Raw genomic sequence first — 27,267 nt, forward strand, 5'->3', positions numbered from 1 at the left:
ATTCAGCAGATTGCTCCTCATCATAGGTTGATCCACATCATCTTACACTAGATTCGGCAGCCAACAAAATTATTCCTTTGAGAGATCCATCCCTCTTTCGAGATTATGCATCCCTACTTCCATTCATCCATCCCTCCTCCTGCTCATCCATCCCTCCTCCTCCTCTTCCATCCATCCATCCCTCCAATCATTGATTACGGAAAGACAATCTGTGAATGTGTACAATCTCTGTGTCCAAGCTATCGTTCCCACATGTATGCCACTCTGAGTAATCTGGATTGAAGTGATCAATGATGGTTATTGAAACATCGATGAGGTTTTATGTTTGGAAGACCCAAAAACATAATGCCTTTATCAGCGAAGCATAAAAAAAATAATCACAGAAAAATGTTGCGTCTTAAACCTCGAGGCCTCACCGTCAGCCATGACATCTCCGGGGCTACCATTATAGCAAAGCTGACATTCAAAGACAGCCACAGACTACGTATTTTCTGTTGATCCAAGTCCTTCTTTGAAAAAAAAAATCTGAACCACAGTCTTTAAGGCTTTTGTCCATAGTTTAATGGAGTATTGCTCTCATCGATGAACTGGCACCCCAGAATCACATTTCTCACTCCTGGAATCTGTGGAATCAAAACTTCTCACCATTATCGGAGTTTCCCATGATGACGCTGAAGCACATGGTCTGCTGCTTTAACGTTGCAGGCAGGTCAGTGGCCTCTCCTTCATTTCAACCGCCTCTACTCTAGTTTAGCTTTGCTCTCTCTCAGACATCTGACCTGCTTAAACTTCTCACACCTGCTCACACCTGCTTAAACTTCTTTTAAAAATCCAGGTTGATTGCATGCACGCCTCCACTCTTTTATTCTTCGCTTCGCCCATATGTGGAACCGCCTTCCAGGTCATGCTATCCCACTCTTCCCTCAAAGACCGCAAGCAGGTGGTCCACCATCATCTCATGTCACCCCCATCTTTGCCCACAATCTTTATTAACCCCCTTAAGCTTCCTCTTGCTTGCAAGTTGCAGTGTTTCCTTCCCAGCCCTCTCTCTTTTCCTGTTCATACACTCCCAATTACTTATTGTGTCCAATAGCTGCCCCGCTGCTCTACTGTCATTTCAGATCCTCCACTGTCACCTTGCTCTTCCATGAGCATCTTAAACCTTGAAGGAAAAAATAAAAAATCAAGAAAACAGCAGAAAGGAATGAGATGAGTGAGAATTTTAGGGGAGAAAAAACCAAGCCGATTCATGCAAGTACATGCAAGTAGCTAGTTAACAATAGAGTGATTTATAGAAATCATGTCACTTCAGCTAGTGAGCAAAAAAGTGACAATTGCATCGAAAGTTGGTCGAAAAAGCGAGAAAAATAAAACTGATCATAGCTTCGTTACTCATGCTATTGCCTGCATTCAATTTAATGGTTTCATAACACAGGTTGTTTCAAAATTAGCAGTGCACTGAACGAAAAATGTATGTCTCATGTGTTTGTTAATCTTAAAATTTCGAACGGTACATAAATTATATTCTCCAGCAGTTTTTCAATGAACTAACTGAAGGGAAGAAATGAGATCGATGGTTCCAGCAGGACGGTGCGACTGCACACACAGCACATGCAAACATGCATGCAGTCGGTACAGCTTTTGAAGATCGCATGATGTCTCGTGGTTTAACTCAACCTCTCCAAACTTTTATCTGTGGGAAAAGCTCAAAAACACGGTCTCTGCCAACAATCCCCATAAGATGGAAAAGCTGAAGGTGAAGATTTCAGTGGCTATCCATCGCATCCAGGCCGAAGAGCTGTCACGAGTGTTTCAAAACATGGGTAGACACATCAAACTTTGCCATCAAATGAATGGGTCACATTTTCCAGCAATTGCTATAAATTTGCTGCAAATGTTCAATAATTTTCAAAATCAAATCTTCTGTTGCCCCTGATTTGTCTTTGTTGTATTTGACAATAAATATGTACTTTTCTCTGAAAGATGTCTTTTTGCACTAGTGGGGTAAAATTTCTACTGCACTGCTTCTTTTGAAACACCCTGTACATACACTTATCGATTTGCATAAACAGAAGAAAAGTGTACTAACTGCCCTTTAAATTAATCAAATATTGAAAATAACTACCGAGGAACAAAACCTACCTGAGTAGAAGCTCAAACTTGAGTTTTTTCCATGCATTGACAATGTAGGAAGTGAGATGCTCCCGTAATGTCAACGGCTTGTTGCAGGATTTCAAACATGCATGGCCGTTCAGAGCGCTGTAAAGTTAAATAAAAACAAATAGATTGCCCATCTTCATGAACAGCCAAACATCAATTATTCCCAAAAATATTTACTGTTTCTAGTTGCACAAGTTGAACTGCCCAAACGAAAGAATCAAAATAATAAACAAAACATTTCGTTTTGAATCATGTGACATGATGAAATGCACAGTTGCAATCGACTTTATATATATATATATATCTATATATATATACAGTCATACCCCGTTTTACGCCATTTCGACCTACGTCAAATCCGACTTTACGCCACTCTTCTAGAGTAAATTTCAGTTCAGCGAACATCATTATGTGCGACTTTACGTCACTCCTACATCATCATCTCCTTTATCTCGAAGGAGGAGAAGACCATGCCAGGCTACAAAGTCGCGAAGGAGCGGCTAACGCTAATGCTTGGGGGGTAATTGCACCGGCGACTTCAAGCTGAAGCCGCTCTTGGTGTATCTTGGTGTATCATGTGTGTGAGTATGAGGATGAGCTTTAGGTGCAAATGAGGAATTGAATGAAATTGTTTGTGGATGAATTTGCGCAAATGAGGCATTGGTCGAGAATGGTTGTGTGTGTGAGAATCTGGTTATCGTTGAACTTGGTGAAATGAGGCAATGGTCTGGGATGACCGGAGAAAGTGTATGAGTGGTGTATTGAGGACATGTGTAATGGTATTGAGTGATTGACTTGCATGGGGTGCAAGTGGATAAATGGAGAGAATACTTGGTGTGTGGGAATGAATGGTGTGTGGAGTGAGTAGTGTGGATTGAGTGGTGTGGAGTGCATGGTGTGAAGGAGTGGATGGGGGAGGATGGACCCCTTCACAAATACCTGGGGAGGGTAGTTTAAAGTTAGGTAGAGGGAGTAGGTAAATTGTTTGGAAATTGACATCTGTGGTGCAGGGAGTAGCAAGTTGTTGTTGATGCATATCCTTGTAAAGAACCGATCGACGTGTGCATGTGCACATGTGCATGGATTTGCAAATGCCTGCCTGTACGTCGTCGTTTCTGCTTATATCGCATCGTCCAAAAATAAAGAAGCAAGCAACTTCAGCCGCTCGAGGAAAGACGGGGCACGCCTACAACTCGGAGGCGAGCGTCGATCCCCGGAGCGGCCGGGTTCACGGAACCCTGAGCTCGTTCGTTCGTCACAGACGACACGACCACTGGTGAAACTGCTTGGACACGTTGGGTAAAGCGCGTCGTGGTGAAGCGGGCCGCGGAGCCACTCGGCACACAAGCCAGCTCACGGTCGACACGTCCGTGCCGGTCACCCCGTTCGAAGAGAAGACCCGACCGATAGAAAACAACGGAGGGACTCCCGACGGGGAGCGGCAAAGATTCAGGGCGAAGCCGCAGCCTCCTCCAGTTATTTACTCTAGTTTTCCGAATTACGGTGTTTGTCTTCATTTAAAGGCATTTTTAAGACATTTCGCCCGGTTTACGTCAAAAACCGAGTTACGTCACGGCTTATGGAACCAATTAATGACGTAGGCCGGGGTATTACTGTATTTAGAGTTGGTACCATTGGAACTCACCCCTTGTAAAAGGGACGGAGAAGAAGGTCTAAGGCTTGTAGCGGGGCTGATGCGTGCGCCTGCGCGCACGCGCGCACACACACACACACACACACACACACACACACACACACACACACACACACACACACACACACACACACACACACACACACACACACACACACACACACACACACACACAAAGAGACAAACATAACCGCTGAGCTTTTGGGGAAACGCCGTCACTTCCTGGAGCACTCTGGGTATCAGCGCAACCACAACAATGGCACCAACTTTCTCACCACATTCAGGAATTTCCTCCTCCCCATGAATGCCAACCTAAGGTTATTTTGCCATGCTCTTTTTAATCCATTTAATTGCTGAACGTCAAGCAAGGAAGCAGCATGTAACATTTAAAAAGTCTTTGGTATGACCTGGCGGCGGTTTGAATCGCTGACCTCCCAGACTCGGAGCGGAAGCTGGAACCATTACGCCACAATCTCGTTAGACGACCATTCATCAGGTACATTGTTAAATTGTTGTTGTTTAAAAAAATCATTAGAACAGAAAGAGAAAAAGTAAGCCGGTATTATTTTTCGATGCAAATTATTGATTTTTCTTTTTTTAAGGTGCAAGACTAAAATGCAAAAGCAAATGAAATGCATGATCAGGGTTACCAGTAAGCCATGAGGGTATAGCGGTCCACAGGGGATCCCAGGGCAATGTTGATGCCACGGACGGTGTTGATGTTTCGGAAGACAAGCAGCATGGGCCGGGGAAGCTCTTTCAGAACTTTCATTATCCTGTCAAAATGGTTAGTCGCCATTTCTTGCATGTAGGCCCTCTCTTTCCACGTGAGTGCTCGTGCCAGTTGCAGCGCACTCAGCCCCATGGTCAGTGGTCGTTGCATCAGGATCTCACTGAACAAAAAGTAATCTACAAAGGGCACAGAGCAATGCGGATTGACAGAGCATCCATAAAGATACCAAAAATAAGATGAGTTTGAATGCTTTATGTAAAATAAATTTTAAAAGCACATACACAAGAACCTGCCAAAGTATTTGATTGTCATGCAAACCAAGTGTCAGATAACAAGTCATGTGATTACATGGCATTCAATGCAGCATAATGTTGAATTACATATTCCTGCATTTTGCGATTTCTTTTTGGGAATTATATTCCCAAACTGCAATGCACTTCCATACATTGGCGAGAACAATGGATTGGCACCGTCATGGTTATTCATCTAATCCACTGAAACATTACTAGTTTTTTCAAAGTTTTGTGATGGAAACTTAGTGTTTGGAAATAAGACAAAGGGAAAAAATGGTTTGTCACAAATTAATCATATTTCGAGATTAACAGCTATATTATCTGAAGCCCAAATCCAATTACAAGGTAACAAAGAAGGAAAGGCCATTTGGACCATCACATCTGTATGAAATCCACATCCAAATATTTCCACCTCATGCAGGTCATGCTGATTTTACAACTAACACGATGCAGGAAACGTGGCCAGAGTATCAGTACACAATCAAACGACCATTACCTAAATTGTTGACAAACAAGTTGTGGACGGATTCAGACAAAATTTCGTGGAGAGGTTGGATATGTGACAAGGACAAAAGCATTATATTTTGGTGACGATCCAGATCTGGCTACTAGAATTTTTAGTGACTCTTCATCATTAGGAGATCGGCCCAAAAACGATATATAGCATGATGTCTCAAAAGGTTGCAGACAGATTCAGATGAAACTTGGTGGACACGTTGGGTGTGTGACAAGGACAAAATGATTAGATTTTGGTGAAGATACAGATACTGTTGGACCCGCTATTTGCGGTTGATAAAATGCGACCTGTTTCTCTATTTGCAGTAAAGTGTCCCACAAATGTGTTTTTTTTTTCTAATTGCGGCCGCGTTCCGCCAAATTGCGGGTTTTTTCCCCTATTCGCAGCTGCGTTCCGCGAATTCGCGGTTTTTCAGGGGCATTGAAACAATGCCACGGCATACATTCACGGGATTTTCATCGACCTTCGCCGATTATCAACATTCATGGGATTTGCCTCACCATTTCCAGGACTTTCATTGACCTTTGCGGATTATCGTCGACATTCTCTGGATTTTCCACACCATTCGCGGATTTTGCCTCGTCATTCGCAGTTTGGTCATTTCGATTCGTGGATTTTCGCGACTCAAGGACCCTTGATGAATAATGGGGTCCGAGGGTACTATATTTTTTAAGTGATTCTTCACTATTGAGAGATAGGACCAAACATAGGGGCAATACCCCTGGCCATCACCTGGTATAATAAACAGTATACTGCACTTACTAAAGCTATTTCAAACCAATTTCAATGTTTTCTAGAAGACAGGGCAGCATGTAGAATCATACTCCTCGTAGTCCTCCTCTGGGGTAGATTTTTTTTAATGCCGTGAACAAACTCTGGTACATCACAGGTGGGGAAGGTTGGGGTGAAGTTTCATCGAAATCGTGTGTGTAGTTTTAGAGAAGAAAGCAAATTCCTATTTTGGGGGGGTCAAACCTGGATCCACTATGACCCCCGGTAGACCCCCTTAGACTCCGATTTTTATATTTATCCCGTGAACAAACTTTAGTCACAACACAACAAATAGAATTTGTGCCAAATTTGGTCGCAAACCCATCAGCGGTTTTGGAGAAGAAGTTTCAAGTGTTTACGGACTGACGGACGGACGACGCGCCATCGCATAAGCTCCCCTGAACTTCGTTCCAGGTGAGCTGAAAACGATTTATAGCAATATAGCATGGTATTTCTAAAAGTTGGGGAAGAGTTATGACAAAACTAGGTGGATGAGTTAAATAGGTGACAAGAACAAGCCGATTCGATTTTGTTTCAGGTCTGGATCCAGATGCGGCCTATCAGTGGAATACAAAATGTAAACAGTTCAGCCTGGCGGAGGTATGCGCTCTACCGAGTGGTGCCTGCTCTTCTTATCTAAATGACAAACATTAGATATGCTCGAGCCACTTTCAGTTGCAGATATTTCTCCAGACATTTGGAATGATTCAGGTAATCCAGATTGTTTACAATTTGCATGACCTCCAAAATGGCGGACCAACAGGTGGTGACATCACCAGCTTACATTTTTTTTTTTTTTTTTTTTTGTATACAAGATCGAGGCTCGTGAAAGAGCTAACATTAATCACACAAAAAGACAAACCGACACACAAAACACAAAAAACAAGGGGAGCGGTAGACAAGATGGGGAGAGAGGGGGAAGGACACAAAAGAGAGGGGGAAGGACACAAACACAACATTTGAGAGCAGGGACATCGGGAGGACTTGGGGGGAGGTGGGAGAGGATTAAAACATATGAACACTGCAAGGACTCTGGGGTGAAATCCCGGGGGTAGAAAAGATCAAGGTTTTCGATGGGGGAAGATAAGAGATGGTGGTGAACAGCTGTTTTAAAGACCTGGAGGGAGGAGTGGGATTGAAGGGAGTGGGGGAGTTTGTTCCAGAGGCGGGAGAAAAGGGGAATGAAAGAGTGAAGGTGAGCAGAGAGCCTAGACTTTGGCAGTTTAACCAGAAGAGGGTTGCAGGCAGATCTTGTGCGACCTGAAGGAATATTGGGGGGACAGAGCACAGAGAGAGCTGGGGGAGCTAGGCCGGAGAGGAGTCGGTAGAAGACAGAAAGACCACCAACCTGCCTGCGGTGAGTGAGTGAAAGGCCCTCGGCGTTGACTACATCGCAGGAGATTCCAATGATTCTGAAAGCTTTGGCCTCAACAGTGTGAAGCCGAGCAAGGTGTGAGGCAGGAGCACCAGCCCAGAGGGGGGAACAGTATTCCATTGAGCTGCGGATGAAAGCCTTGTATGTGGTGAGGAGCTCAGGCGTGCCAAGGAAGGGCTTCGCACGACGGAGGATGCCCAGTCGGCGACTGGCTTTGGAGGCCAGCTTGGAAATGTGGTTTTCCCAAGAAAGATCATGGCAGATAGTGAGACCCAAAAGCTTGAGCGACAGAACTTCTTGGAGAGGATTGTTGAGAAAGTAGATGGGAGGGTTGTCCAGTCGGTCCTTTCGGAGAGACATTGTAAGAGTGTGAGATTTGTCAGGATTGAAAGACATGTTCCACTTGTTTGACCAGTCTGTGATTTTGTCCAGGTCTGCAGAGAGTGAGGAGGCTGCAGACTGCCGATCTGAGGGATGAGGAATGGAGCGACAGAGAGTAGAGTCGTCAGCAAAGAGATAGAGAGGATTTTCAAGAGAGTCAGAGAGATCATTGATGAAGACCAGAAAAAGCACAGGGCCCAGAACACTACCTTGGGGAACTCCAGGCTGAACAGGAAGAGGAGATGAGAGAAACCCATTCAGGGCCACACGTTGACTACGACCAGAGAGGAAGTCCGCCAGCCAAGCGTGGAGATTTCCATGGATACCAAAGGAGGAGAGTTTGGAGAGCAGAGCAGGGTGCCAGACCGTATCGAAGGCACGTGAAATGTCAAGGGAGACAGCTCTAATTTCCTGTTTAGCGTTGAGGACCTCCATCCATTGTTGAGAAAGCAGAAGCAGCATGTCCAGAGTAGAGTGACCAGGTCTGAAACCAAATTGATGATCAGAGATCAAGCCATTGGAGAAGAGCAAAGATTTAATATCTGAAGCAATGATGGATTCCATGACTTTGCTGATAATTGGGAGAAGGCTGATTGGTCTGTAGTTGCTGGGATCTGTTTTTGCACCTTTTTTGTGCAAAGCGGTGATGTTGTCTGATTTCCAAGCAGATGGCAGTATTCCATTGAGCTGCGGATGAAAGGGGAATGAGTGAGACATCTACATCAGTGAGAAACCTCTATGAAGGATGAAAAATGAATGAATGAATGATCGTTTTAAGGCCATTTTCCCCGCTAGAGCAGGGGGTTAGCCTTGCGGGCCCCATGACAATCATGGTTCCCTGTTTGAGGCAATGTTTTTATGGCCGGATGCCCTTCCTGATGCCAACCCTTGGTCGCCTCTTACGATGCGCAGGGATACGGTGTACCTATTCTAAACCGGGGTACACACCGGGATCATTCATCCCAGCAAGCTGGTACTCAATTTGCCGACCACGGAAGAATGACAGGCGGAGTCAACTCCCCTGGTGTTAATTTAGCGATCGACCGGTATTCAAACCCAGTATCCTAGGATCCCAAGCCCTCCACCCTAACCGCTAAGCCAACACCAGGCTCTCTTATATAATATAGATTAGGATATTTGTCGACCATGTTTGTGCACATTTATACGAAACTAGCAGAAGTACCTGGCGTTTCCGGGCGGGGGAGGGAGGGTAAGGGGGGGCTTAAGGGGGGGGGAGGAAAGGGAAGGAGGAAGAGGGAGGGGGGAAGGGGAGGGGAGGGGGAGGAGGGAGGGGGAATGAGGGGTGAGGGGAGGGGGTAGGGGAGGAGGAGGTTGAGGGAGGGGAGGAGGAATTCTCTCATGTAGAGATTGTCGTTTGAACTTTGGCAAAGGTCATTATTTACTTTTAATGATGTTTACATACGAATCAAGAAGATAATCGGTTTTGGGTCGTTCTTTCCACATATCTCGTGGGATTGTGAGTTGGAGAGACGACCGTGATGGCAGGGTTGGCATTCTCTCAAACAAGGATTCAACCCATGTCCTTATCAAAGGTCTTTGTCCGAGGTCACCGAGTCCGATCGGTGCAGCCGTGCAGCGATCGGTGCAGCCAAGCAGCGATTGGTGCAGCCGATCGGTGCAGCCATTTGTGCGGCACCCGGGAAAATAACGTGCGGGAGTCCAAACCTGTCGAGGTCGATCAGAACACCAAGCCATGGCATGCTCAAAAATAAATAAATGGTGGCATCTGCTCGAGATGCACCAGTCATACAGTTTTTGATCACGTCTGACTCCATCGATTAGTGAGCATGCCAATAATTGAGCTCAATGAAGAATTCAATGTTATAAAGTAGTACAGGTTATCAATCTGTGCATATCATTTTTGTCCAATTAAAGCAATTAATCGTACTATATAAGTTTAAGATTAGGGCAGCAAATAATCCAGTTTTTGAGTAGTACTGGATCATGAGAAAATATTTATGTTAACATGAACAATATTTTTGCACTTAGCAATAAAAATATCAATTTGGAAAAATAAAGAAAGAACTGATATCCAGCAGAAAGTTCATACTGTAGCGACCCATGGGTCCCCCAAGCAAGACCAGCATCAGAATCTCCTTGCTCCAGCCGGTGACGTCACCGGCGGGGATCACGTCGGGGTCACCAGCGAAGGAGTCCGGGCTCCAGCATGATACGGACAAAAGGATGGCAAGGCACAAACTCGTCCGAGAAGATATTTATTCGTAAAACCAACTCGGGAACACTCCAAAAGCCCGTTTATCGGGCTGCCTTATAAAGCACAACCAGAAACCGAAACCGATACCGAACCGAAACCGAAAGCACCGATTGTGCTTTATAATGCAGCCCGATAAACGAGTGTGACAGTGTTCCCGAGTTGATTTTACGAATAAATATCTTCTCGGACGAGTTTGTGCCTTGCCATCCTTTTGTCCGTATCATGCTGGAGCCCGGACTCCTTCAATACAAGGATAAGCATATTTGGGAAAAGGCCATTCTGCCCATCTAATCCGCACAGATTGGAATTGTATGTCCACCCCAACATATTCAGCAACACAATGACAACTCTTTCTAACCCTATTAAGAGATGATCAAGCACATGCATATGCAGTCTGCGAACATTGATGTTGTTTTAAAATTACTATTACTTATCGCTTTCATATATAATTATAGGGATGGGGGATTGGTAGAGGAGTGACGCACAAAAAAGTTAGGAGCACGTGAATTTAAAGAGGCAAAACATAGAGAAGGAGCACAGAGATCAGCACACGATGTACACGTGGTCCCCACATCACCATTAACGCCAAGGTTCAGAGAGTGCTTCCTCATTTCGGAGTAGTTACGAAGCACAATCGCATGCCACAGCTGGCACAGTGAGAGCCGATCCCTGCAGGTTAGAACACACAGCAACAAGTACACACTGTGGGGAAATTCCACACAATCAGACTTCAAATTCATGAAGTCACAAAAAAATTGAAAAATCCCACCTTGTAACCCGACTTCAAACAAACGTATCGACGTGACTGCACTCGCAGCTTATATTAGTCCATTTTCCATTTGATAACAACTACGATATATTCTAATTAGCAATGGCACTTGGTAGTTCCACAAGTACTTCCATAAGACTGTTACACAACAATTGGCAGTTCCACAAGTACTTCCATAAGACTGTTACACAACAATTGGCAGTTCCACAAGAACGTTTCAAGTGATAATACAATACGAATTCTGTATTAAAGTTAGAGTTAGAATAAAGAATATAAATATCATCAATATACTTCAAATAATCATGTTCTGGTATCACAAAATTAATTTTGTAGATTGAAAAAGGAAAATGTGGGAGATCTTACAACACCTTTCAAAGTTTGTCAGTACTTATACCCATCCATGGCATGAACAAGTAAAGCAAAGAGAGGATAACGGACAAGAATGAAGAACGTGGACAATTACAGATGCTGATATAGTCTACAGACAAGGGGTATTATTACCCTCGCCACTGAAGGTGGACGAAGGTTATGTTAGTCTGGGATCCGAGACCTCAAAATTTGATTTTGAAGTGACACCCCTGCTATAAAATGTTTGACCCCTAGATCATGTCTGTGGGGGTGTTAGCCACCAGAAAAGTGACTTTAGCAAGGGAGTTTGGATTGCGCGAATTCTGTAGGGACATTTTTTAACTTGGTGCGTGAACTGTAAAAAAGCAAGAAATTTAGGGGTAGGGGAAATTCAATTGACCATATATCCCATAATACAGGGGTGAGTGCAACAAATTACCACTCATTCTTTTTGTTATAAAGTTGGCTTTTATATGAAACATGATTCAACGTGATTGGACCATCCATGAGGTCAGCAGAGCTCAAAAGGTCACGGAAAGTGGGTTAAGCTAAAAGTTTAGCTCCTTTAGTAAATAAAATCACATTTTTCCTACTTCAAGCTCAATATAGCCAAACTTTTACACCCAAAATATGTTGTTTGTACCCCTCTGATGTTTTTGGGAAAGAAATGCCCCGACTGAACTTAACTTACTGGCATGTATGTCACTTTAGATTTGCATAACTTTAAAAAAATCACCAAAATCGGGCATTCACACTATCTATTTGCACGGTACTCTTCAACATGTTTTAAAACGACAAGTCATACCACATACTGTCTGGAAAAGTGTCATTACCTCTATTTACTCATCATCATCACCGTCATCAGTCAGAAGCCGTCCACATTTTTCTCTGTCGCCATTGCAGGCACATGCAATGATGCATGGTACTCCAGCTTTCGCACAAGGGCAATTCTTCAAGCAGTTCGGTTTCTTCTCATATTTGCAGTACTTCAACTTCGCAGCAGGCTTTGATGGCTTGCTCTTCATGACAGGAATTAACCTGTCACCATCCACACTCCTGCCATACTCTTCAGGTGGAAGAAGCACTGGATTGCTGAGTGAAGCTTGCTTGTATAAGCTGATCTGACAAAGGCTCCTGAGAACGTGGAAGTGAAAAGCATCTTCTGTTGGAGGAAGGGAGCGCAGATCTAGTTTGCTAGATGCAAACAAGTGGGCGCGGAGCTTATCCAGGGATGAATACCCTGGCTTGCCGTAGAGATCACAAAAGAAGCTTTGTGCTTCAGTTATCACCTGATCATGTGCAGAAGGTCCGGATTCATGTCGGATGAAATTGGACAACGCTGGCTGTTTGTGAACATGCTGGAGTGCGACTTTCACTGCTCTCTTCTTACCCCGTTTGAAAGGATAGCTCACCGAATCACAACCTGACAGAATGTAGGAGATGAGCAGTGTGTCTGTGAGTGCCAATACGTCCTTTCCAACTGCTTTGGCCAACTCATTCACCAAGTCATGGATGGGGAGGAACAGATCATCCTTTTCCACCCATAACTCAACAACGTTTGTCAACCGAGGGAAATGATACATTGACAAGACGATGATATCTGTATCTGTAGCCTGAATGACAACTACGCTGTTGTCACAGCTAGCAATGTGAGCAAAGATTCTGGTGTCCGCCTCCTCGTGGTTAGGGCAGTACAGCTCATCAACATTGGTATGTTCCGTCTGCGTCACACGAGTTGCCTGGGCGTTGACCCCAAGGACCAGGCAGAAGCCATCAGGCCAGGATGACTCCTGGGACCAACGTGAAGCAAGATACGACAGCAGATTGGTCTTGTTACAAGGGTTTGACAGGAATGTGTTCCAATCAGGGATTTTCATGATGTCCGCTGGAACAAACTCTGGCAAGTTGGTATTTGACTCCCGTCTCTGGCGTTCATCCCCTTTTAGACTCTTCAACCCAAAATCATATTGATCGCCCACGAAATGCACTTCAGTGCAATGTCTGGGTTTCATGTTCAAGAGTTTGTTCCTGTACCTTTCCTGAAGTTGGTCAAATGTACTCGAACCAAGTGTGTTGAACCGCTGGATGAATGCCATTGCATTGACTACATAAACTGCATCAGATGCAGAAGGAGGCAACTCTTTTAACGGTTCCCATGACTCGGCAACCTCTGCCTGTAGAGTGGATAGATAGTTGGATTTGCAACCTTTGCGCATGGAAAATCCATTCTTCTCTGGCTCAAACAACGAGGGAGGGTACTCAAGCCATTCGTAACTAAATGCCTCAGTCCGTGCCTCATCACTCAGGTCCTGTGCGAAACAAAGTGCCCTCGTCACTGCACTCTCCTCTCTGATGACTTCTTTCACAGTGTCCATCTTTTTCTTACTTTTCTTCAGATGCGTGGCGAATGTTTCTATCTTCGGTTGGACAATCTTGTCTGCATTCGTTGTCGTGGCAGCATCCATTGCCTCCAAGCCTAGACGGTTGGCATCTACCAGGGTAGTTGCTGCAAGAATCTGACCTGTGGATATGTTCATTAGTTTATCTGTTGCAAGTGAAGGATCGAATGGGTTTTGCATCTTCTCTTCCACGGTCCGTTTGATCTGCAACACGGCTTCCATGTCGTCTTTCCTCAGCTTCTCGTGGTGGTCAGATTGCGGCGAGGCCATGTGTGCCATCTGTTTTACACTTTCAGAGACAGAGGTCATGAACGGTAGAGCCTTGATGTACTTTTCTCGTGCTGATTCAGACTGTGTTATACCCTTAAAGAGGCTTGTTTTGCCTTCCCTATTGTAGGTCTGTTCAAGGGCAAGGTCTGTCCACACACCATTAAAGTCTCCTGCAGTCTGGTGAACTGTGAATTTGCCAGCTGCAAACTCCTCGTGCACTTCTGGTGCTGTTTCTGGAAGCTTTTGCATCTCACTGAGATAGATCGGAAGGCAGGACATGTACTTACTATGGCCGGAAGCAAAGGTATAGGGTAGCATATTCTGTACCTCTTGTAAGTGCTGTTGCCACAGCCCAGCTCTCTCAGCATGGATGTAACGCCTTAGGATAAGCAGCATGTCTATGTACATGCTCCAAAGATGGGCTGTCACTCCTAATCCCTTCTCAAAATCTCCCCAGAGTGACTCCAGTGACTCTAGGCATTTCATGACTTCCTTCATGAGTGCAGCAAATTCGTCCTTCTCTTTCCTGTCAAAGGCATTTCTAAGACTTTCAAGCAGAGACGAAAGCAAAGAAAGTGTCTCCTCAGTCTTCTCGAACAACAGCCATTTCTCAAATGCCTCCCACTTCAGCATGAACAATGCCTCACTCAACCATGAATGATAACGGACCATCTTATAATAATCTTTTCCTGCCATGACTTTATTGGCTGTACCTCGACCACAGATTTCACTAGAAACCAGAATGTCCTCTATGCCACTCTCCATTATGAAAAATCCAATAGATCCCAAGAAGTTCTGGGCAATATGGAATCCTCCAAGTCGAACAATAACATCTTTGTACTTTTCCGATTCCTTCCTAAACAACCCCTTTACTATGTCATATATCGCCTGGTCACAAGTCACCACCGTCTTAGCCTGACCCATCTTAAGACTCAAGGAGACAAAGTAGTCCAATGAGGTCTGGACTACATCTGCGTTGGTTGGGTTTTGTGGAAGCAATGGTCCATAACCAATCTTTGTTTTCTCTGTATGTATGTTTGTATGTTTGTTACGTAAATAATAATTGACAAGAAGGAAGCTTGCTCCAGCTAGGGAGGCTGAAGATCGATAGTAATCATAAAGATCAGCAAGAGTGAAGCAAGTTGCTGAAACAAATGTAGCATAATAATCACTAGCACCACTCAAAAGATGAAAAGCATCAACCACCACAGTAAACCATCACTATTACGATCAATATAGGCCAGAAACAGTAGAGGGATGCAAAGAACATATTGTGACATATACATATGTGAATTATTTGATAAAGGAGCTAAATTTTCAGCTTAACCCACTTTCCGTGACCTTTTGACCTCTGCTGACCTCATGGATGGTCCAATCACGTTGAATCATATTTCATATAAAAGCCAACTTTATAACAAAAAGAATGAGTGGTAATTTGTTGCACTCACCCCTGTATTATGGGATATATGGTCAATTGAACTTCCCCTACCCCTAAATTTCTTACTTTTTTACAGTTGACGCCCCAAGTTAAAAAATGTCCCTACAGAATTCGCGCAATCCAAACTCCCTTGCTAAAGTCACTTTTCTGGTGGCTAACACCCCCACAGACATGATCTAGGGGTCAAACATTTTATAGCAGGGGTGTCACTTCAAAATCACTTTTTTACACATTTCCAGGCCTCGGATCCCAGACTATGTTTTCACCTCTGTCTGTCTGTCTGTCTGTTTGTTTGTGAGCCTATTTGTGTGTTTGTGTGTGAACATGATATCTCATTACCCTCCGCTCGCAAAGCGAAAAGTGGGATTAAGCGATCGGATGCGTACATACATATTTCGTACGTGTTTGCATTTGAAAAATTCACTTTCTCAGCAACCGTTGGTTCGATAAACTCGAAACTTTCACCATAGTATGCGTCTACTCATGTATAATTTTTAGTGATAATTATGACATCATACGTCACGTAATATGGGCACCATCTTGTTTAAATTCATTTTCTCGGCAGCCGTTGGGGCGATTGACACGGGATTTTCACCATAGTATACATCTACTCCTGTAGAAGTTTTATTGATAATTATGACGTCATTCATCACATGGTACGGGCACCATCTTGGAAAAAAACAAAAAACTTTGGAGCTCTATATCTCCAAAACCGCTCCGTGGAAAAAAAAATGGAACGTGGCTCATTGTAAAAAAAACTCCACATGGAGAATAAGTGCTGTTAACGATGACATCATTGATGCCTTTATTATGACGTCATAACTTGGCAAGTACAGCGCTTAGTTCAATCAATCAGTTTGAAATTTATTGAGCGTGATCTACGCAATTACATTGCAGAATGGAAATTTATGATGTCATCGGTGGCGTGGTCTGATGAATGAATTGCGAAAGATGATGGGAATAGAGCCTGTGATGGATGCTGTGAAGAGAAACAGTGTGAGATGGTTTGGTCATGTGTTGAGGAAGGATGAAAGTGACTGGTTGAGAAGAGTGATGGAAATGAATGTGGACGGAAGTAGAGGAGGGGGAAGACCGAGAAAGACTTGGCTAAAGATGGTCGAAGAAGAAATGCGGGCAAGAGGGTTAACAAGGAGAGATGCAGAAAATAGGGCAAAATGGAGAAGATTGTCATGGGGACCGCAAGGCTAACCCCCGCTCTTGCAGGGAAAATGGCCTTTTAAAATGCCTGTTGTTGTTGTTGTTGTTTGTATCGGTGGCGTGGTCTGGCAGCCATATTGGATCAAAGGAAAAAAAACCCTTAAAAACAGAAGAGTTGGCTCGCACCAAGTCGACTGCACGGGGTAAGTATTCTATGAATACCATCTAGTCACTTCTGTTGTTGATAGATACTGCAGTTGAGATTTTAAAGGAGATAAGAAAGAGATTGGTTGGGAGTGATTATAGCAAGAGAAGAATAAATCAAGGTAAGTGATGGACATTACATTTTCAGTAAAAGTGAAGAATAAAAACTACAACAGCTAGTTAAGTTGAGGAAGTACACCCAGAGGAAACAATGACAAATAGAGTATTATGGAAATATAAAGAAAGAAGCAAAAGGAATAAGTTTACTACCAGGGGGTAAAACATGACTACACCTGCTTTGGTTAAAAAGTATGACTAAAAGTGGGAATATGAACCAAGAAGAGAGGAAGTACAGCTGATGGTCGGTATAACTTTGACCACTATAGAGTTCATAGAACACATTACCCAATAGTGTTTATGTATATAATTCAATTGAAATAAAATAATGATTTTAAATGTCGTATAAAAAAAATCTGGAAGTTTAGCACCATTGATGCAGTCTTATACACCACTTTATTTAACATGTCCAAGTACTGCTAAACTGGAGCTTTCTGAAGCAGTAATAAGGCGATTTGTGTTTTACAGCGTTCAATTATACCATTAAGTTTTTTTAAAAAGCATTGCAAAGGTCGTATATAAAAAATGTAATTCAGGAGGTTTCCCGCCGTTGACGCAGTGTCTTTTACACCACCTTATTTAACATGTTACATTAATTAGTTTGTCATTTCTGTTATTTGTGTCCTTTATGATGTCCCAAAAAACAGTAATTTCCTGTTTGGAATGATTTCCAATTTTGTTTGACTGCCAGGCAGCTCGATATATCAAAAATATTATCTCATTCATCTCTGTGCATTTGCGATCAAGACAAATCCAGAGCCAAAGCACTGTTAAACTACAGGTTCATGTTCCGATTTGTGTTCAAAATATAATATTCAATTGAAATCAAGTTGTTCCTCGATCATGAACTAATGTTTGTGGATGGACGGATGGACGAACGGAGGGACAGACAGAAGTGAGACAATTGCTTAACCCTGCTTTTCGCTTCACGTGCCCGGGGTAAAAATCAAGAGTAACTATGACCTATGGAGGGAATAAGCATGGTTAACAGCAACAGTATGATGTGAGAGTAACTCTGAATAACAAGGGAGTCGTTAGGAGATGCTGCCGAAACAACTACATCCATCTGCAGGATTATATATGATCAACAGTGACGTGACTATTATCAACAGGAGTAACAATAACTACATAAAATAAGTAAGCTTGACTCTAGTGACATCACATGATTGCCTAAAACTTTTAAATGACCAGGATGATGTGGGGAGTATGAGTTTTTGGAGGCAGTGCAAGATTAACTAAGACTCTTGAATGCAGGATTGACTGTGACTCCTTGCCTTAGATGCTTGAATACAATCCCTCCCACATTATATTATTTTGCTTCTTATTACTTGCAAAATTGAAGATTTTTCAAGTGTATTGGTTGGTCTTGTGCGTTTTTCTGTCTGTTTGTCCATCTGTCAATCACCTACAGGTCACAATTTTAAAGAGATGATAGAGTTGGTCACAAGGGAAAACCCATTGATTTTGAGGTTAAAGGTCATCTTGAGGTCGAATTTCTAAAAGTCAGTTTTCATCCGATTGACTTGAAAATTGAACAGCATTTGCATATTGAGTCACTAAATTGGGAAACCAACTATTTTTAAGGTCAAAAGGTCAAGGGTAAACTCAAGGTCAAACGTCTAAATCATCAATTTTCTTATGAAAAATTATCACTTGACTTGAAAATCATATTATTCATGTCATGTGACTTGAAATATGAAAATCCTAGAATCCTATCCTATTAACTTGAAATTTAAACAGCAATTACATAGTGCATCACTCAAATGGGAACCCAACTATTTAAATGTCAAAAGGTCAAAGGTCAACTGAAGGTGAAACTTCTAATATCATTTGGTCAAAGGGTTAGGAATGACCGGGATGGTGGTGGAGAACTGAGCAACTCCTCATCCATAAAATATCCCATATGGTCTGCATCTCAGATAGCCTCTCCTAATCAAACTCCTACGGCATGGCTTCTCGTGCCGACCCATTTTTTTAAACTAAATGCGGAGGTGTGAAAGTCTGGTGTCTGGCGCCTTAAAACCAGGCTTGCTCCGGGTAGGTGGAACTCGTTAGCCTTGGACGGCAGTCTGCCTGGGAGAAGGACAACTCTGATTTAAACCCGGGTGGGTTGGGCTCGTTAGTCTTGGTCGGCAGTCTACCAAAAATGTGGGTAGAGACACTGTTGTCTCGAAGCAGACGAGTTCACCCCTCCCAACCCTTTTTGTTCTGTGAAGAGACAGCTTTTTACATTTGTCTTGTTTAAATCCATGGGGCTGGTTATTATGCTTTTGTTTTCTTTGTGTAGCCCCCACCTCGAGTGGCCTTCTGGCTTTGTGGCGGGCAATATCCCATAAAAAATAATAAAAAATCATTTTTCATCTGAAAAATCATCAATTTTAATCCGATTGACGCAGGCTTTGATCAAGATCTTCAATTTTAATCTTAATGAAATGGACAATTCGATGTATGCATGGCAACTTTTTGGGGGTGGGGGGGAGTGGATTTTGCAAGTATCGTGCTCTGCATGACGTCTTCTTATTAAAATATTGGATCTTTTGTTCAGGATGAAAGCATAAAAGAAATGCCGGTAATTTAACAGGCTTGGTAATACATGCTAAAGTCGTTCTGTGAGCAGAGAATGTCCAATGAGCAGAGAATGACAACTTAAATACGTGCAGGTTATTTTTAGAAATCGAGACCAGACTACCTTACATTAGACTTTAGAGTATAAGCCTCGCTATGTTACCACATTAGCAACACATCTCAAGGGCATACTGATAAGGTGCTCAAGGGAAGATGATGAAGTCGTTTTATCCCTCTTTTGTATTCCTCATGCAATATAAAGTCTATGATAGTGTTTGTAAGAGTGGCCTTTGTGCTACGACTGATAAATGTTCAGATGTCAGACAAGTAAAGCAATGGGTTGACTACCGTAAAATGGGGTGAATAGGGACAGCAAGGTGAATAGGGACACAAACTGAAAAAAAGTTCGGAAACTTTTTTCGCTGAAAATTGATAACCATACTGATTTGTTGATATTTGGGTTGAAAGAGTTCTCTTGTTTTTTTAAAAAGCAACTTATAGTCCCTATTAACCCCATATATGGGTTAAATAGGAATAAATAGGATTTTTATGGCTGTCCCAATTCACCCCGTTTTACGGGTGAATAGGGACAGTCATTAATACAAAAAAAAATAATCAATAAACAATCCTGAGTTTCCAACTTATTGCTAAATTGATAGCTCAGATGGATGCACATAATATGCACCCATAATATAAACCACGGTGCCAATGAAAAAAAATATGGGATAAAAAGTTTCTCCAAATTGTCCCTATTTCTTGATTATTTTTTTTTGGTATTAGTGACTGTCCCTATTCACCCGTAAAACGGGGTGAATACGGACAGCCATAAAAATCCTATTTATTCCTATTTAACCCATATATGGGGTTAATAGGGACTGAATGAATCAATGAATGATCGTTTTAAGGCCATTTTCCCCGCTAGAGCGGGGGTTAGCCTTGTGGGCCCCATGACAATCATGGTTCCCTGTTTGAGGCAATGTTTTTATGGCCGGATGCCCTTCCTGGCGCCAACCCTTAGTCGCCCCTGACGATGTGCAGGGATACAGTGTACCTATTCTAAACCGGGGTACACACCGGGATCATTCATCCCAGCAAGCTGGTACTCAATATATAATAGGTTAATAGGTTAATGGGGTTAATAGGGACTATAAGTTGCTTTAAAAAAACAAGAGAACACTTTCAACCCAAATATCAACAAATCAGTATGGTTATCAATTTTCAGCGAAAAAAGTTTCCGAACTTTTTTTCAGTTTGTGTCCCTATTCACCTTGCTGTCCCTATTCACCCCCATTTCACGGTATCAAGTTCATGTCATACTGACAGAAGGAAGCGAATGAATTACAGTATTACATACTATTAGCATACCTTTCTGAAAGGCATTCATACAATCCATGATCAAGAAGAATCAGTTCAGCTTTTCCATCGCTCCCCTTTCTCACCAGCACTGCAGTGGCACAGGAAGATTGTTTCACAGCACTGAAACACGGCATAAAACAGACATACAAGACAGACAAAGAAGAGACAGGAAATATCCTTCCAAAAGTTTACCATTTCCAGGGTGAGGATCTGCATGAATAAATCCTGTCGTGAAGATTTGTTCGGCAAATGCCCGAATTAGCTTGTCTGCCACCTGTAAAGTACAGAGAGTTAGCAAGCTATGTGGCAATCCTTCAAAGTTTATGGCTAATCATCCAGTGTTCAATTGCTGTAATCATCAGCTCAAACACAAGAAGAAACTAGAACGGCATTCGGTAGAATTCATACCTCCATCAGCCTGAATATTTACTCCCCCCCCCCCCCCCCCAGGGAGTAATGCATTCGATCGTGTCCGTCCGTGTGTGTGTTCGTGTGTTTGTGAACGAGATATCTGGAAAAGTTCTGAACGGATTTGGATGAAAGTTGGTGGGATGATTGCCCTTGGGATAAGGAAGAATTGATTAGTTTTTGGTGAAGCTCAGGATATTATTCCCGATCCAGGAATTTTTTGAAGGATTTTTTACCATTGGAAGATAGGGCTCAGCAGCGGCCACCCACGGCGGGAGTATGCGCTCTACTGAGTGGCGTTCTAGTTTATGTTTTATGTCCCAAGGATAGGCCAGATCTGCATCTAGACTTTAACCAAAATCTAATCAGCTTGTTCTTGTCACCTACCCAGCTCGTCCACCAAGTTTTGTCATAATCCGTCCAGAAGTTTTTGAAACATCATGCTATATATAATTTATGGCCACATCACTCAATGGTGAAGAATCACTTTAAAAATTATCACGTCCGGATTTTCACCAAAATCGAATCAATTCATCCTCGTCACACACTCAACCTGTTCACGACGTATTGTCCGAATCCGTCCTTAACTTTTGAGATATGCTACTCACAGATAGACAGACAAACAGGGGTGAAAATACAACCTTCGTCCACCTTTGGTAGCAGGAGTAACAATGTTATTATACACAGGTGGAAACAATGTTATTACAATAAAGGCAGGAAAAGAACGATAATGGCAGATTAACATCCTCAGGTTCATTGTAAGTCCAACGTGCTCTTTAGATATTACAAATGCAAAAGTGGTGGCCATCTAACAACAACAACAACAACAACATGCATTTTAAGGCCATTTTCCCTGCTAGAGCGGGGGTTAGCCTTGCGGTCCCCATGACAATCTTTTCCATTTTGCCCTATTTTCTGCATCTCTCCTTGTTAACCCCCTTGCCCGCATTTCTTCTTCCACAATCTTTAGCCAAGTCTTTCTCGGTCTTCCCCGTCCTCTACTTCCTTCTACATTAACTTCCATCACTCTGCTCAACCAGTCACTTTCATCCTTCCTCAACACATGACCAAACCATCTCAACCTGTTCCTCTTCACAGCATCAATCACAGGCTCTAGTCCCATCATCCTTCGCAATTCATCATTTGTCTTCCTCTCTCTCAACGATACTCCGCACATCCACCGAACCATTCGCATTTCCACCCTTCATTGCTGCTCTACATTCATGACCCATGTCTCGCTCCCATAAATCATAACACTTCTCACACATGCAGCATACACCTTTCCCTTCAGCGTCAACGACACTCCCCTCCTCATCAGCACGCCACTCAGTTCCCGAAACTTCTTCCATGCACATCTCACTCGAGCAACCATTGCCGAGTCTGATCCACCTTCTCCATTCAGCATGTCTCCGAGGTAGCAAAATGTTTTCACACCGTCCAGCTTCACTCCGTCTCCAAGATCCAACTCAACATTTCCTCCATCTGCAGCTCCCTCTGTGCACACCTTACATTTGAATGTAGTTGCCACACTGGTAAATGACCCTCTCAGACCACTACATTTTTGATGAACCCACTCAGCACACATTGTACATTGAATGGAGTTCACTCCGACACCCTTCCTGCACACAGCACACGGCCACTTCCCAGTTCTTTCCACCTCAGCACATGCTTTACCACTTGCCATCACCTTTGTCTTTCCGATATTCACCTTCAGACCTTTTGTCTCCATACATTCCTTCCACTTGTTCATCTTTTCCTTCAGTCCATCCATACTTTCCGCAATCAACACCAGATCATCTGCATACAACAACTTCCACGGTAAACCCTCCTTTACGTTCTGAGCCAGCACCTCCATCACAGCTACAAATGGTAGTGGACTTAGTACCGACCCCTGATGCACTCCCACCTTCACCTCAAACTCACCACTGTTCCCGTCCTTCGTCCTTACAGCTGTGCACGCTCTTTTGTACATTGCCATCACTACTCTGATCAACCATTCCTCCACTCCTAACTTCCTCAATGCCCATGTCAATACTTTGCGTGGAACCCTATCGAATGCTTTCTCCAGATCAACAAACCCAAAAAACAACTTCTTCCTCTTATCCATGTACTTCTCCTGCAACTGCATCACAATGAAAAGCGCATCTGTCGTTCCTCTTCCTGGCATAAATCCAAACTGCATTTCGTCGATCTTCACTTTCTTCCTTATCCTCCTCTCCAACACCCTTTCCAATACCTTCATTCCATGCTCCAATAACTTTATCGCTCGGTACGAGCCACACTCCAGAGGGTCACCTTTCCCCTTGTATAGAGGGACGAGGGTACTCAGTTCCCAATCCACTGGAATGCGGCCTTCTTTCACCACCAGATTACAGATCTCTGTCATTCTCTTCACACCCCAACTTCCTGCTGCCTTCAACATATCTCCCACAACTCCCGTCGGCCCTCCCGCTTTTCCACTCTTCATTGCTTTTATCGCTTCCTCAACTTCCTTCTCAGTTATCTTCTCTGCCGGTCCTAAAACTGGGTTACTCTCTATGTTGCCATCCCATTCATTCTCTGTATTCAACAGCATTTCCATATATCTTTTTCATCTTCCTTTAATTCCATCTGGGTCGACAACGATTTGTCCCACTTCATCCTTCAAGCAACTCACCCCCATCACATCACACCTCTCTTTCGCTATGTGCTTTGCAATCCTGAATACTGCTTTCTGACCCTCTTCTGAATCCAAGCGTTCTCCGAACATTTTCCTACATGCCTCCTGCGCCTTTGCTACCTCTTTCTTTGCAGCCTTCCTGGCTGCCTTATAACTTTCATGCTCTGCTGTTTCTGCTCCCGTACCCTTCGCCTTCTGCCACTCTTTGAACTTCTTCCTCTTCTCGTCAATCCTCTTTCCAACTTCAACATCCCACCACCATGTTTCCGAGTGCCTCGGTGGTCCTTTTGTCCATCCACACATACCTCACCAACGGCTCCCAACAGACTAGCTTTCATTGACATCCAACCACTTTCAAGCTCAACCACATCATCCTCTACCCTACTCAGCCTCTCTTTTAATGCCTCCCTTACTGTCACCTCTTTCAACCTCCACACCTTCATTCTCGGTTGGTACTTCACCCGCCGAGCTCTCCTCGCACTTTTCACCCTTATGTCGCAGACAACCAAGTGGTGCTGTGAAACAGCCTCCTCCCCCGGGATCACCTTTGTGTCCCGGAGGTGCCCCCTATCTCGCCTACGCACCATAGGGTAGTCAACGGTTGTCGTCGACCCACCTGACGTGTATGTAACAAGCTTATTGTCCTCTTTCTGGAACTGAGTATTACAAATCAACAAATCAGCTCCATCAGCAAACTCCAAAATCCTTTCACCTTCTCCATTTCTCACACCATATCCGTAACCCCCATGAACTCCCTCAAAACCATCCATACTCCTTCCCACATGTCCATTCAGGTCTCCTCCCACCACAACAACTTCCTCATCTTTCACGTTTTCCATCAGCTTCTCTATCGCACACCAGAACTTGTCCTTCTCTTCATCGCTTCGACCAACCTGCGGAACATATCCCGAGATGACGTTCACCAAGAGCTTTCCAATCATCATTTTCACCATCATCAACCTATCACTCACTCTCGTCACACTCACCACACTGTCTACAAACTCCTCAGAAAACAGGACACCAACACCATTCACGCCCTCCGGGCACCCTTGCCACACAAACTTGTATTTCTGTCCCTGCCTACCCTTCACCATTCTCACACCACTTCCCTTCCATCTCGTCTCTTGCACACAACATATGTCCACTCTTCTTCTGATCAATACTTCCACCACTTCTCCTGATCTCCCTGTCATTGTCCCTACATTCCATGTCCCAAACCTCAGAAACCGATCTCCACTTCGGGCTGCACCCTGCCCATATGTAGTTGTAATTGTCATGGTTCTCTTTTTGAGGCAATGTTTTTATGGCCGGATGCCCTTCCTGACGCCAACCCTCTTAGTCGTCTCTTACGACACGCAGGGATACGGTGTACCTATTCTGACCAGGGTACACACTGGGAAACGTTTAAAACATGGAAATTCGGGGGGGGGGGGGGGGGGGGAGGGAGGGGGCGTCAGCATCACGGCTGCGGATTAAACATATTCCAACAATATCCAAACAGAACCATGAAAACCATGAAAAACAATCCGGGAAAAGTCTCCAAGCGAGAACGTGGATTTGAGAAAGAAGGAGCAGAGGCGTCAGAAAACGAGATACAGGGGGCGGGGCACAAGCCGAGACGAGGAGGAGAGCGAACAAGCACGTGTCCGGGAGGAGAGAAAGAATCAATATTGAATTCTTTGTCTCGGGAGGTGAGGTGAGGGGGAGAAAACAAAATAAAAGAAACAAGCAATACAGCGAAGGAAATAACCCAAACCGACAAAACACCGACGGGGGGAGGGAAGCCCCAAGTCACCAGGCCGCGCACGAGGTACGACCCAGAAAACGATTAACTACACACAAGTTTGTACGAACCACAAACCAACACCAACTAGAAACACACAATAACACGTACACAGCAAAATAACCAGTGGAAATTTGACAAAGACAAGAATGGGAAAACACTCAAACTTCGATGCCGTGGAGAGCTCAAAGCACGCCTGTGATATTCAGAGTGGTGGCCATCTAAGTGGTGGATAAATGGAGACCTAACCAACAGACTCACACCTGTAATTGCTGTAAAAGGTGCGTCCAAGTATTAACTCAGTGGGGTGGACACTTATTCAACCAAGATAATCTAGTTTTTTATTTTTAATTAATTTTCTGAAATTTGTTGAAATTGTTTTTCACTTAGAAGTTGTGCGTTATGATGTGTAAATAAAGGTGGAAAAAGTCATATTTAATGCAATTTAATTCCAGGCAATAAAAGATGAAAAATATTGAAAGGGTGTGTAGACTTTCTATATGCACAAAATATGGACAGACAAACGCTGTCCCAGACAGCATTGCTCTACGCCATAAAAAAAACCGTAAATGGGCTATTACCTCCGCCACCAAAGGTGGATGGAGGTTATGTTTTCACCTCTGTCTGTCTGTCTGTCCGTTTGTGAACAAAATATCTCAAAAAGTTGTGACGGATCGGCCGAAATTTGGCAGAGATATAGTGTGTGTGACACCGACGAAATGGTTAGATTTTGGCGAAGATCCGGATTCATATCCGGCTACTAGAATTTTTTAAGCGATTCTTCACCATTGGGAGATAGGGCCAAAAACGATACTTATCAGTATATCTCAAAAAGTTATGGACGGATTTGGACGAAACTTGGTGGACCGGTTGGGTGTCTGACAAGGAAGAATCGATTCTGGTGAAGATATGAATATGGATTCGGATATGAGAATTATTTGTGACTGACTCTGACAAAAGCAGACACTTGGGGGCAAAAATCAAAATTGAGATTTTGATATCATCTCTTCCCCATGCTTTTCGCTTTCATTTGATATATACATTATGTTAATTGGATGAAAATTAACGAAGTTATGGTATTTTAATGACAATTATATTTTCGTTTAAACAATGGAGTTAATTAGGTTCAAAGTTCACAATACAGTTCACACGCACAAAGAATGTGCACACGTAGAGCTTTTCATTCATACCAAACATGTATGTCAGGGATCTCCTTCGAATTACGATGTATGGCTCGTAGTAAAACATCGAAATTTCGCGATTTCGTGACTTTCTGAGCACATTTTGAGAATGACATTTTAGATTCTTCGTCGAATTTCACAACTTTTCTGTTGTTTCTTGGAAAAATGTTTTGGTGCATAATAATCTAGAGAAGTTACTCTTTACATCCATATAAATATCTCAATTTTGTCCCTGTGATCATATTTTGACTCCTTTGGCTTTTTCTCGCAAAGAGAAATGCCCCCAAGTGTCTGCTTTTGCCAGAGCCAGTCACATTTATTTTTTAAGTGATTCTTCATCATTGGGAGATAGAAGAAACAGAAACATCAGGAACGTGAACCAAACATTTCTTGAAAGTTTATGAAACGGTATTTTCTATCACTGATTGCTATTGCAGTAAGTCACTGCTAGAGTTAGTGAGAGCCCAAGGTCTGAAATTGGCATTTACGCAA

General features: G+C 43.3%; 1 protein-coding gene across 3 annotated transcripts in view; it reads right to left on the bottom strand.

Annotated features, from left to right (window-relative positions):
- The window catches only part of ADCK5 (aarF domain containing kinase 5), an 80,124-nt gene that overhangs the window by 1,704 nt on the left and 51,153 nt on the right, over nucleotides 1-27,267 (bottom strand). For all 3 annotated transcript variants that reach the window (XM_068128909.2, XM_068128911.2, XM_068128910.2), the window contains 5 exons: nucleotides 20,937-21,018; nucleotides 20,754-20,832; nucleotides 10,698-10,789; nucleotides 4,465-4,723; nucleotides 2,143-2,259 (listed from right to left, as the gene is read on the bottom strand). In XM_068128909.2, the coding sequence (XP_067985010.2) occupies nucleotides 2,143-2,259; nucleotides 4,465-4,723; nucleotides 10,698-10,789; nucleotides 20,754-20,832; nucleotides 20,937-21,018 (629 nt within the window). The remainder of the gene's footprint in view (nucleotides 1-2,142; nucleotides 2,260-4,464; nucleotides 4,724-10,697; nucleotides 10,790-20,753; nucleotides 20,833-20,936; nucleotides 21,019-27,267) is intronic.

The sequence above is a fragment of the Myxine glutinosa genome, chromosome 9, assembly GCF_964187855.1.
Source record: "Myxine glutinosa chromosome 9, kmMyxGlut1.1, whole genome shotgun sequence".
Classification (NCBI taxonomy): domain Eukaryota; kingdom Metazoa; phylum Chordata; class Myxini; order Myxiniformes; family Myxinidae; genus Myxine; species Myxine glutinosa.